Source organism: Malurus melanocephalus, unplaced genomic scaffold (genome assembly GCF_030028575.1).
Source record: "Malurus melanocephalus ecotype Western Australia unplaced genomic scaffold, MMel_1.1 scaffold_151, whole genome shotgun sequence".
NCBI lineage: Eukaryota > Metazoa > Chordata > Aves > Passeriformes > Maluridae > Malurus > Malurus melanocephalus.
Genome location: NW_026623383.1, coordinates 900,046 through 912,045, shown reverse-complemented (window position 1 = coordinate 912,045; position 12,000 = coordinate 900,046). Strand labels below are relative to the sequence as shown.

The 12,000-nt window shown below is 34.1% G+C and overlaps 1 protein-coding gene across 3 annotated transcripts in view; it reads right to left on the bottom strand.

Moving 5' to 3' along the window:
- ARAP2 (ArfGAP with RhoGAP domain, ankyrin repeat and PH domain 2) overlaps nt 1-12,000 on the bottom strand; it is a 127,160-nt gene that overhangs the window by 62,855 nt on the left and 52,305 nt on the right. For all 3 annotated transcript variants that reach the window (XM_057371671.1, XM_057371672.1, XM_057371673.1), the window contains 6 exons: nt 6,999-7,114; nt 5,689-5,888; nt 4,830-4,915; nt 3,976-4,158; nt 1,790-1,964; nt 126-260 (listed from right to left, as the gene is read on the bottom strand). In XM_057371671.1, the coding sequence (XP_057227654.1) occupies nt 126-260; nt 1,790-1,964; nt 3,976-4,158; nt 4,830-4,915; nt 5,689-5,888; nt 6,999-7,114 (895 nt within the window). The remainder of the gene's footprint in view (nt 1-125; nt 261-1,789; nt 1,965-3,975; nt 4,159-4,829; nt 4,916-5,688; nt 5,889-6,998; nt 7,115-12,000) is intronic.

Sequence of the window (12,000 nt, the reverse complement as noted above, 5' to 3'; positions counted from 1 at the left end):
AGGATATGTCATATCAAAGACATTTTATCTCTCAAAAAATAATGCAAGAAGTTAAAAAGAATAAAATTCATCCAAATCATACATATTCATGTGTTATTCAAACATGTAAACTAAAAGTGAAATACCTTCTTTTAATTTCTTCTCTGTAAGAAGCTTGGGTGTATTAGAAGAAACTTTGTATAAGAATTCACAAAGAAAGTTGGAATGGGAAGAATCTTCAGAGAAGCCACTTTCAAAACAAGTATCATAGTTTGGGAAATCTGTTCAAAGACAAAGGAGTAAATAACGTTCAGATCTTCAGTTATATCACTTAAAGCCATTTTTTCCACACATGTCTTTCTAAATGCATTGTCAGTAAATCTGTAGTTGCTCTGCAGTATCTTTACTACAAAACTGATAAAACTTACTGGTTCTATTTTAATAATTAGAAAACATATCCATAAAAAAACATTGGTTCACATTTGTTACAATGTTGCCATTGTCTACCACTGCTTGCCAAGGTAATATAAAATACTGTTTTCTGATGTACCAAACTTTGATTTTCATCCCTTAGGTAAAATACTTCACTAGAAGTTGATTGCTCCTCTTGAGGGCTTCTGTAGAGTTTACCAGCAACTCTGGCAGCAGGAGGACAGAGATTCTGGGAATCATCATCGACATGCACTGATCTCCCTTTCTCTAAAGATAAGAGTATGATGGTGCTGCTTTGGCTGGAAGGCCAAAACTAGAAAAGACAGAGCCAAAACAAGCAAACTTCTCTCTCTATAGCCTTAGGACCAGTTGAGACCATAGCTAGCAGAAAACAAACCCTAGCTACATGTCTGCTCCATCACTGAGCTCAATATCCTGTGATCCTCAATATCACGGAACCACCCTGAGCAATGCCCAGGCAGGAGTCAAGGCACTGTTTGTCCTTGGAAGCTTTAATTCATTCCTGTGTTTCCCTAAGTATTGAATTAACATCAAAACTTTTTTTGTTCAGCTTATACAGTGATACTTTGCAGAGTAACACATGCCAGGGAAAATTGGTACAGGACTACATCTACATAGCTTCTTTGTTTTTCAGTGGAAATCTGCAGTGAATATTCAGCTCCTGACTGCTTCAGATACTGTCCAGCCCTTTTAAAAGCAGAAGCTCAGTTGCACCCATACACCTCAATTTATTTATTGTTAAGAACAGCTTTCTGTTTTCAAAAGCCTCATAGCAGCCACAAACTGCACATGTAACTSTTGACTTCTAAGCCAAAGTTTATCATTATCGTATCTTCTGCAACAGAAGCTGTGATGGGAAAAAGAGGGTTCTGGGATAGATCATATTGCAGGTTCAAGAGGTAAGTTTTATTTTGGGAGGAGAGTTTGTGAAAAAACAGCYAGGTCTGTGTGCAATAGGAGTAGATATCGATTTAAATAATCTTCAAATAAAAAACAAAGTGCCAGATGAATTCTCGAGACATACTGAATGTATATGATCATTTTTTTCTAGTAAAAGGCTGATAATATTGACAGASAAGATGATTTTTTTTCTATCCTATAACTAAGTGTATGAGATCTATGACTTAYCATGGTGTTGCTTGGGGGTTTTTTAAGTCCTAAACAAGATGTATGAGCAAAACAGCAAATTTCCACACAACTGAAATTGTGTACTAATAAAATCCAGTCAATGCCATCACCACTGCCACTCTGCTATACCATCACTCTTCAAAGCAAAGCCAACTTTTCTTCTGAGCTATTTCCTTCCCTTTTTCATAATATAAAATTTAGAAGATCAAATGAAAGAAATGCATTGTACCTGAGAACTTATTGTGGTACAGAAATTCCATCTGCAGTCTTTGTCCAGCCTTCTTGGCTAATAAGTAGGGGGTACTGTAGCCAGGGTCTCCAGTGGCACACATCACATCAGCCCCACTGAAGAGCAGCATCAGCGTTTCCAGCACATCYTGCTTGACCACAGCAGCACACAGGGCCTTGCCACAGAGAGGAAAAATAAGAAGTCTGTTTAAATTAGAGAGTCACTGGCAACAAATACATGCAATGTAGATGCAAATCCTTTCACCTCTGACACAGCCAGGCCACAAACATTGACAAGTATCAAAAATCATGAAATATAGTCTGAATCTGGAAAAACGCCACACAACAAAAAAAAAAAAATCCCAAAACATCAACCCAAACCCTGCAAGATGTTGCTGCCACAAATTACACTCGGAAGGATAATGTGAATTAATACAACTGGAGGGTAAGCTAGTTGCTTATTTACATCAAACTACTAAAGAAAAAATCTTATTGTTTCAGACCTCAGGAGTTCAACCAAAAKATTCTTAACCTCTATTACTATGGCACAGGTTGAAATTCCTAGGTAATTTTTTCAGGCGATAAGGCAATCACTATTCAGTGTATCTTAATACTAGTTCCTCTTCCTTGAAATGTAAAGGTCTCACCACATCCTAAAACATGAGTCTCCTTTTATTTTTGTATACACAAACATGATCAACTTTTTTTTTTCTTTCACAAGACTGGTCCAAAATTTTAAAACAAAAAATAGCTACACAATTATGGTAACCTATTCTATTAAAGTATCTATGATTTAATATTGAAGTTAGTTAATGATTGAGTTTTTTATAAATGATTAAAGCAGAAGTCACTCAAAATAAGAGTACTCCTATAAAATTTAGCTGTTCTAATAAACACATAAGCACCCAGGAGGCACAAGATAACAGAGAAGACAGTTCAATATAAGTTCTAGAATTACTTGGCAATGAATGCCTTATTATATGGTAATTTCATGTCTCTATAGAGAATTTGATATCTTTTCCCAGTAGTTAAATGATTATTTGACACACTTCCTTCCCCACAAAAAACAAACCCCACAGATTTAAGAAAAATCATGCTTGGATAACACTGAACTACTTTCTGTAATCTGCTGTTACAGTATTAAAAAAAATTCACAGCTATTAGAAATAAATAGAAAGCAATCCAAATGTCTAATTTTGCAATGACAAAGAGCTCCCCATGATGCCCAAAAATGTCTCTCCAATGAAATGCAGAAAACAAACTCAAGCTGTAAAGTGAGATGGTTCTATATTTTGGCCGGAGGCATTTCAGTGATAACTATTCTTATATACCCTTATTTCAAATTATGTGTATGCAACTTATGTACGAAAAATAGCACTTCCTTTTCCACACATTAACACTGAACATATGTGACCACTACGGTTCAAACCACACAACTTTTAAATGCTACTGCCTCCCCACAATCTTTGCATATCCTTGCAGACAATTTGATTCATGTAATTGAATGCATTAACACTGCAAGATGCATTTAAACTCTTTGGTATTCATTAACCCTAAACAATCATAACTCAACCATCAGATATTAGAATTCAGTCAAATGGACATCAAAATTTACAGAAACATTGATAACTAAAATTTTCCACTTTATAAGCCTAAAGAATTTGTTATTTTTGTAATAGGAGAGAATACGTATTTTCCACCATTAATTTTAGCTTCTTCATTTCCAGCAAGCTACAAGCTACTACGTGTGTWTGAGCTAATTTAACCATTGATAAAAATGAATCATCTAATGCACGTGAATGTTAGATGTCAGACATGTAGGATATAAAAGAACACATAAAGTAATCTAAAGAAGTGACGTGTAAATTTGCATCCCTAGACTCCACCTGAATTAAAATAAAGATCTATATTTTCATGGTTCAGAAGGACATATTATAGGCACCACAGAAGTATCATAAACGTCTACAAACAGACAAACAAACAAAGAACAGGAAAAACAAGAAGCTAAGTAATCAACTGATGACTCCTGCAAAGGCTCCTAAACAACGCTTATTCAACTGTGTCAAAATGCCACTCTGGATGCTGAAACAATTTCTCACCCCTTTAACAAGATGACCAAATTGCACACAGATACAACACAATCCAAAACATAGGATCCAAAATATGGGCTTGACTATGCTAAATTACCTTATTCAACTGTTCCTTGGTTTTGTAGAGAAAAGGTGTTTTCCTGAATTTTCCCTCTTTGTATTTTTGTGTAATGAATGCTATCCTTTTATCCGCAGRGTCATCAGTATGCAATTCTTCATCTGGAGGAAGATTTCCAGCCCAAAAACTGTTTGCCCTCTTATTTCCAATGACAATAAAGAGCTGGACGAGATGGAAGGAAAAAATTAGCAAAATMGTATGAAGGATATGAAGCCTCTAAACAGTTTTCAGCTGCTTTAMGTTGAGAAAGAAAGTTAGAAAATTTCCCACAGGAAACAGAAGCCTTTCTCAGTCACTGCCTATGGTCATCTATAAATGAATAACAGTCTGCAGTCATCAATTACCATCAAGAGCAGCTAAACTTTCCATGGCTTATCACTTACAATACTTCATTAGACATATTAGCAAATACTAGGTGAAGTAGAGTAATGTGTTTTAAAGAAAACACTGATGGCTCCAATGCACTCTATCAGGGTCACTTTTTACCACCACCTTTTTTAAACACCCAAGGAGCTAAACAGGTAGTGAGAAGTTTCCTCTCTTTTCCTTTTGCTCCATTATTATTATTAATGAGTGCTCTCAAAAAACATTTAATTTCATTCTTCTCTCCAAAATATTACGCGCTTGGAGAAATACTAAGAGAAATTTTATGGCTAGCCAGCAAAACAAATTAATTACACAAAGGTATATGATGTACAGAAACATCGAGTTTACTGTAACAAACAATACTGCTTAGCAGTTACGTGTTCATTTTTCTTGTGACAAAAACAGTAAATAACTCCTTTTCACCCAGTAGGTTTCAAGATGGAAAAAAMCAGAATATTACAACATACCTCAATAAGCTCATTGCTCCAAATGCTGGCATCCATTTTTAGACTGCGGACCTTTGAATCTCTTGGTCCTAAAGATCTGTGCTGTCCTGAAAACCCAAGAGTACTATTTAGCTAAGGCACTTAAACAGGGTTTCTATTCTCCTGAGATAACAAAAAAATGTGATGGAAACAGATCAATTCTACTTGTTTTTTTTTTTTTTTAAAAAGGTTGGGTTTAACATCTGAATATGAAAGCATCAAAAATACACCTCTTTTTTTTGAAAAAAAAAAGTGAATTTCATTTGATAGTAATTAATAAAGTAGGTTGTCTCATGTAGACTATTTCTGGGAGAGTTGGTTTGATAGAAAGCCTAGAATTATAAATTATTTCCTTGAATCTACTGCTTAAGTACATATTTCAATACACAACATGACAGGAATAGATTTTAGTAGTATCTGAAAAAGCTATCCTTTTGGGCAGTAAAATAACCCCAGATATAACAAAATTAATACCCAAAATTTACACACTAAAAGTTACTATCCTTTGGTATCTACCCTTGCAATAGTCACTCCTTTCCCATGAAATGCTATTGTGTTTTGATTTCTACTAATTGTGAAAGATTATTCATCTGAGAGAACTCAATCACCACAGATATTTCATTTATGCATGGAAGTGCTTTGGAATAAGGATGCCCTTGGTATTAAAAAAAAAAAAGTAATGATCACATTTTGTTTTTCAAAACTTCCACAAGGCTAATGCTTCAAAAAAAAAAAAAAAAAAAGCAACCCAATCAAAACACAAAAAAAAACCAAGGACATACACAGATATGCAAATATGACATTTTGTAGAACCCACACAGATTGTCATTAATGACTCTACCTGCACACTTCTTACAAATGACAACACAGAGATTGATGGATGCCCAGTCAGGATTGGGAGCTTTACAGTCAGCGCAGCTCCTGTTGGACTCATTGAACCAAATCTTCTCCGCTACTTCATAATCGGATAGAGTTTCTGCTATTGATTGCTGGAGTGCTTCAATCCAGTCTTGTTTCTCTCTTTCTGACTCTGCTGTAAAGCTGAAACAATTGACTTTTCTGTGTTATTGATCTTTGTTTTAAAGCCCAATTAAACAGAGTCTGTAGTGTTTCTTATTTATTACATTTACACCCAAAATCTCAGTCAAAATCTTCCTCTACACAGATATAAATATTAAAATGCAATGTATTATTTTGTATTTTTAGTCAATGAAATTCTCTCTGGTTTAGCATTCAGTTTGCAACAAAACCACTACTAGTATAAGCAACATAGCTTTTGTAACATTCATATAACATCCCTAAGTTAATTTCAATCCTTTTATGTTACCCATTACCAGACTCAAAGACTGAAATTTAACAAAAGCATGGAATGGCRTAAGGAAACATGGAGACTTACTAAGAAGTAAAAATGGACTTGCTTTTCATTTATCCTTTTTAAAAATTCAATAATATACAARCATCAACATGGTGATGTTGAACTAGCTATCTACCAACTAGCAACAGATTCAAATTGCTGATCAAGGCTAATTTACCTGCTAGTTGACTGAGAATGAAAAGTATTTGCTAACATTTAACAAACCCAGAACAAAAAGCAGTTTCTTTGTCGCCTCCGTTATGAGATTTCATTTAAAAAATGCTACAACACTTAATAGAAGGCTTCTATTAGTGTGTACCTTCATTTTCTTAAAAACCATTGCAAGTCTCAGCATCAGCCAAAGTGAAAATTTTAACTGCTTTCAACCAAGGATTTCTACAAGGGATGGTACATGAAAGCTTCTGTTCAAATAAAATGTGTAACATTAAATGGATGCAGCATTATTTCACTACTGAAGTTTATTATTTAAGATGGAGTCAATTCGTTAAAGTGGAGGAATTCCTTTCTCTTTTTTTCCTTTTGCTCTTGCACAGAATGAACAAAGAAGGCTACATAAAAATACCTGTGGGCTTCATATGCCTAGTCAGGAGCTAAGAGACAAAGCACACAGCTAAACAAATGAAAGAAAATACTTTCATTTTTCTAAAAATTGCTGAAGATCCTTAACAAAAAAATTACCTTTTCAACCAAACTAGYTAACGCACTGCAGTATGAAATTATTTCTTTATTGCATTCGTTAATTGCATATTTTTTAAAGTAAATATTAAAATTCTTACCTAAAGCTTTTATAAGGAGTAATTATTTCAAAAGATTGYTTTGCAGCACGATCCACTTGTTTTACATTTGCCACATTCATAGGGATTAGAGTGATACCAAATCCTGTCTTAAAGTCCTAGGTAAAAGATAACAAAAGTTGAGGGGGTTATCATTCAAGAATCAACATGTAAAGAATTATTTCATCATGGTCCAAAAAAACWAAGTCAGTAATATACATTTTTGCTGTAATATACAAGCCACTTCTAATTTATTAATGGATAMGGAAAACACCACTAAATTTTGTCCAACCCTAAGTTTCCAATTGCTAGAATGACCTTGATTGTTGGTAGGAGAAAAAATGCACACWCTAACTATTAAGAAAGGAAAGAATGAAAAAAGATTTTAAACAACAGACTRCATTAAAATGTGAATGCAAAATTATGTATCTAGTTTAAATCATGCTTTATGTCTAAAGAATCTTTATACAACTAAATCCTCATTGACAATAGTTTTTCTTGCTTTAAAACAGTATTTTAACAAAATAAAGTATATTACATATAAAATTCTTTCTTAAACGTTTGGTTGTTCATGCTTCTGCTCTACTACATGAACTAAACATATCTTTGAAAAAAAGATCCTATACAGCAGCTAAAATAGACAAAGGGTTAGTTGGGACTCTATTATTGGAAAGCAATTTTGCCAAAAACCAAGTGAAACTGTTTGAAACTGCTTGAGTTTTTTTCTTCTCCTGCATGGAAAAATGTACTTAAAAATAACTTTTGCATTGACATAACTGAGAAATTAAATGTTCAGGGAGCTCCTCTGAGGGCCTCTCAAATGTACAGATTTTGGAAAAACTGAGAAGTACGTAGGCTATTTCTTATCTATTTGGAACACCATCAGTATTTCCTTAAATTTATTTACATGTTCATCTAATGGCAGTCACTTCCACAAGTTTAATTTCTGGCAATATTAGCTTACTTCTTGAAAATAGAAACTTCATCAGAAACAAAAAACAGTCACCCAAGTAAAAAGCCAAATTTACATMTCTTACCACCTGCATCTTCACTAAGTTACCTATCAAACATGATAGGCTGGGCATGGACTGATAAAAAGAAAAGCACTAAAGGGTAAAAACTTCAGAGTTACCTGCCTCTGCAGAGAGAATTGTTTTTCTAGTTAATACATATTTAAACCTGCATGACTGACAAGTTTCTCTCTGTAAGGTTCTCAAATTTTTGAGCACTAAAGCCTAGACAGAGAAAATATTTCACAAAACTCTTTCAATTTTATTCCCCTATTTTAGGTGYGAGCAAATAAAAATATTATTTTAGCCAAGATTGCTAAGGCTAAATCTGACAAGACACACTTTTGTGTGTGACTATGTACAAGCAGAAGTATAAATCATATCATAACAGGCATTGAAGAGAATAAGGACCCAAAAAGAACAATAATGTCCATTATAGGATGAGATTTTAAAAATGACAGAATTTCAACTAAAAAAAAAATACTATAAGGTAAGTCAGCTAATTTTTCCTTGCCMGACTTCTTATTAAGAATATTTTGGGGTTATTTAACATTCCATTACCTTTGGCAGTAGCAGTGGGGAATCAGGTATGGATTTCCCTACAACCCTTTATAAAAGGTAGTAGYTTTTCAATAAGCTGGCTTACCCACTCCTCATATAATGTATTTTTAAATATTTCTACTTTTCTTCTACCCTCATATCCTGTAAMCTACACATTTTTATTCTCTCCCCTCATCTTCAGCCCCCAGTCCATTTTCCAACAACTCAAGGGGTTTCATACTGACACACCTGCCTCAGAAAACAGCAGATCTCTGTGAAGCCTACACAGCCCCTAATTTCCTCTGTGGGAAAAGAGTGGGCAGAATAATCTCTTTTTGAGTGTGAACTTGACAGCATCCTCTGTAGCAGTGAAGTATTCTTAACTTCACATCACCAGTGAGAAAAGCAGAAGTATCAAATARTAAAAAAAGCCCAAACACTAAGGATAGAAAAATATAAAGCTTTTATTTCTATCAGTGAAAATAAAGAAGAAACATAACCAAAACAAACCAAAACCATTAACTTTCTAGAATTAAATGGTTTATGCTTCTGAGGTGTAAATTGGATGTAGTCTTCATTTGTTGATTTGATTATTTCAAATTATTTCAAATAAGTGACTTTAAGAAATCCTGATTTTAAGACTATACTTGCACCCAAACAGTGCAATGCATTCTTTGTTTATTAAATAACAGCTGAATAAATGCCAAAAGCCACGGTTAACAGGCATTCAATATACTTTTAGGCCCAGATTAAAGTTCACTGAAGGTAAATGATTAACAAAGATGACCAAACTAATGACTACCTTATTGAACCAGATCAAAAGTTCCCCACCCAGTACAGCAGCTTCCCTTTAGGCATTTGCTACTGGTGACAGTCACAATAATAATGCAAAGATGAAAAGGTGAATGCTCGTCTTCCCAAATAAGCTCACAGCAATCTAAGGGCACTCAGCTTGAAAGTCCCTGAACAAAGAGAGGCAGCAAAGCCATTTACACTTACTAGCCATTGACAGATACATCCTCAAGGAATTTTAAAAGCCCAACAACAACAACATGCTTTGAGATCTCTGCAGGATCTTATTTCATAAATTTCYCAAATACTGGTTATGAAAAAAGGAGGTCCTTTTGTATAGATATGTTGCCACCTGACAACTGAGAATATTCCATCTTTGCCTGACAATTGAGAATTTCATTACATAACGTAAGAAAAAAAGGGTAACTAAACTTAACTCATCTACTTATTGCAAATTGTCCCTTCTGGAAAATGTTTATCCTCTACTCCTTTCAGTCTCGTGTTTATGCCTGTAAATAGCAAATTGCATCTGCTTTCCTTAGAGGAAAAARGAGCAAGCTGCAAGAAGGAGCCTGCCACACAAAGATCACAAACACTAATGACACATTATTGTCTGTGAAAACAGACACCAGACTGTTGTGCTACACTTAAGAATACAGAACCAAGAAAGCACTCTAGAAACAAAGTGCATTAATTTGGAAGTCTTTACCTTTAGGTGCAGCACCAACCCTCCAAAATTTGYACACGTGCCCAGTGTATGAACAATCCCACCGAAGAGAGAATAACTCATTATGTTTTACATTTAGCAAGGGCATAAGAACTTAGAGTACTTAATTTCAGTGYGAGGAATGTCAGAAAACTCAAGAATTTAGAACCTACTTTKCWSAAYWKWMMATWATKKWMWRTTSWGMAATTTCATTGGTACATTAGAGTGAAGTCATTTCCATAATTRTCCAAACAAACTCCTTATGGCAACAGCACAACACTCGGCATAAACCTGACTTTGTGAGTGACAGGTACACCAGAATCTAATTTTCAGTGCTCAGAATTATATGCTTTCAGGAGTGCAGTCTTCTTCTCTCCTTCAGAAACAGAAGCGGGAATTGGTACAGGGAAGAAAGAAGTGCTCCACTTTGAAAGAGAAATTCATTCCCTTGGAGTGCACAGAAGGACAATAGGGCCATTCAAGAACTATACAAAAATATCGACAGCAAGAGCAAGCAGTATCTTTTCAGAATAAGAATTGTCTTGCTTCTACCCACTGAAAGCTCATTGTTTCAGATACAYTGAATTGTGCTAGGCTTTCTGGCAAAGGAAAAAAGTTTAAGATTCAAAAATGCAGACAGAAAGATGAGGGTTGGGTTGTTTGGGGATTTTTTTCAAGTTAAATATAGATATGACTTAAATGTCCATATTTATACTTATCTTCATGTATTTGAAGAAAAGTTGAAAAATTACTTGACAATAACAGCTTTAAAAAAACCCAAATGAAATTCTTTATAGATATAATAATAGATCAAAAGTATTCACCAAACAGCACAGTTAACTGAAGGCTAAAAATACTAAGATGAGTAGAGGCTTTCTGATTACCTGTTGCTCCTTCCTGAATGGTGAATGATTATAATGTGTGAGCATTGCTGTTATTATCACCCTGTCTGAAAAAGACATAACCTATAAAAACCTGTCATCTATATATAAACCATGAAATTATTTAACTTTTTTTTAAACATAGTTTTAACACATATCTATAAAGTGCCTCTCAGTGTACAAAACTGCCTTCTCTAYTATGCATTATCTTTTCAGATGCAAAAGCTGTCCCATGACAGGCTCTACTAAAATTTCTTCAATTTTATTTTGGATGAAATTCAAAGAGATTCAAAATTAGTCTCATACCTTTTCTAATATACCACCATCAGTCTTTGGATGCACTATCTTTCACAGATCCAACATTTGTTCCCCAATATGTAAAGCTGATTTAAAAAACTCCTTGCATCAGGAAAACATCTGAGAGAAACASAACTAAAAAAAATTGAACCACAATTCTAACTTTACCCATATTCCTTACATAAAAATAATTGAAAATAAAAGGTTAACTAACTACTACTTCCATATTAGAAATATCACTCCATATTAGTATTTTTCTCTTTTTTTTTTTTTTTTTTTTTTTTTTTTTTTTTTGGAGGACCAAGAGGATAACAGCAACACCAGAGAAGAAGGAAAATTGCTGCCACCATGAATTCAAGAGATGATGTTTCCACATGCACATACATGCACACAAGTATATACCTTCACATATAAATATATATTTGTAGCTTATCTTGAGGTAAAAAACCACAGAAGTACCTAATTCTGAAGTACAGAAATAGCASTGGTATATGCTGAGAACACAGTATTTTGGAAATTGCTACTTCAACTGAGTATTCTCACTGAACATCRGTTTCCTTCCTGTGAATTATGAGATCATGGTGCATTTGGGTTTTTTTGTCTTTGGCTGTCAGATCTTGAGRAYATGCAATATTTAAGCRTGTGTATGCACACGCACAGATACAWATATACATAAATAAATATATACACATTTATATAATAAAGCTCCAGTAGTGGTAAGAGGTAACAGATTATAAATCAAGAACATTATATTACATATAAAGCGATATTTACATACA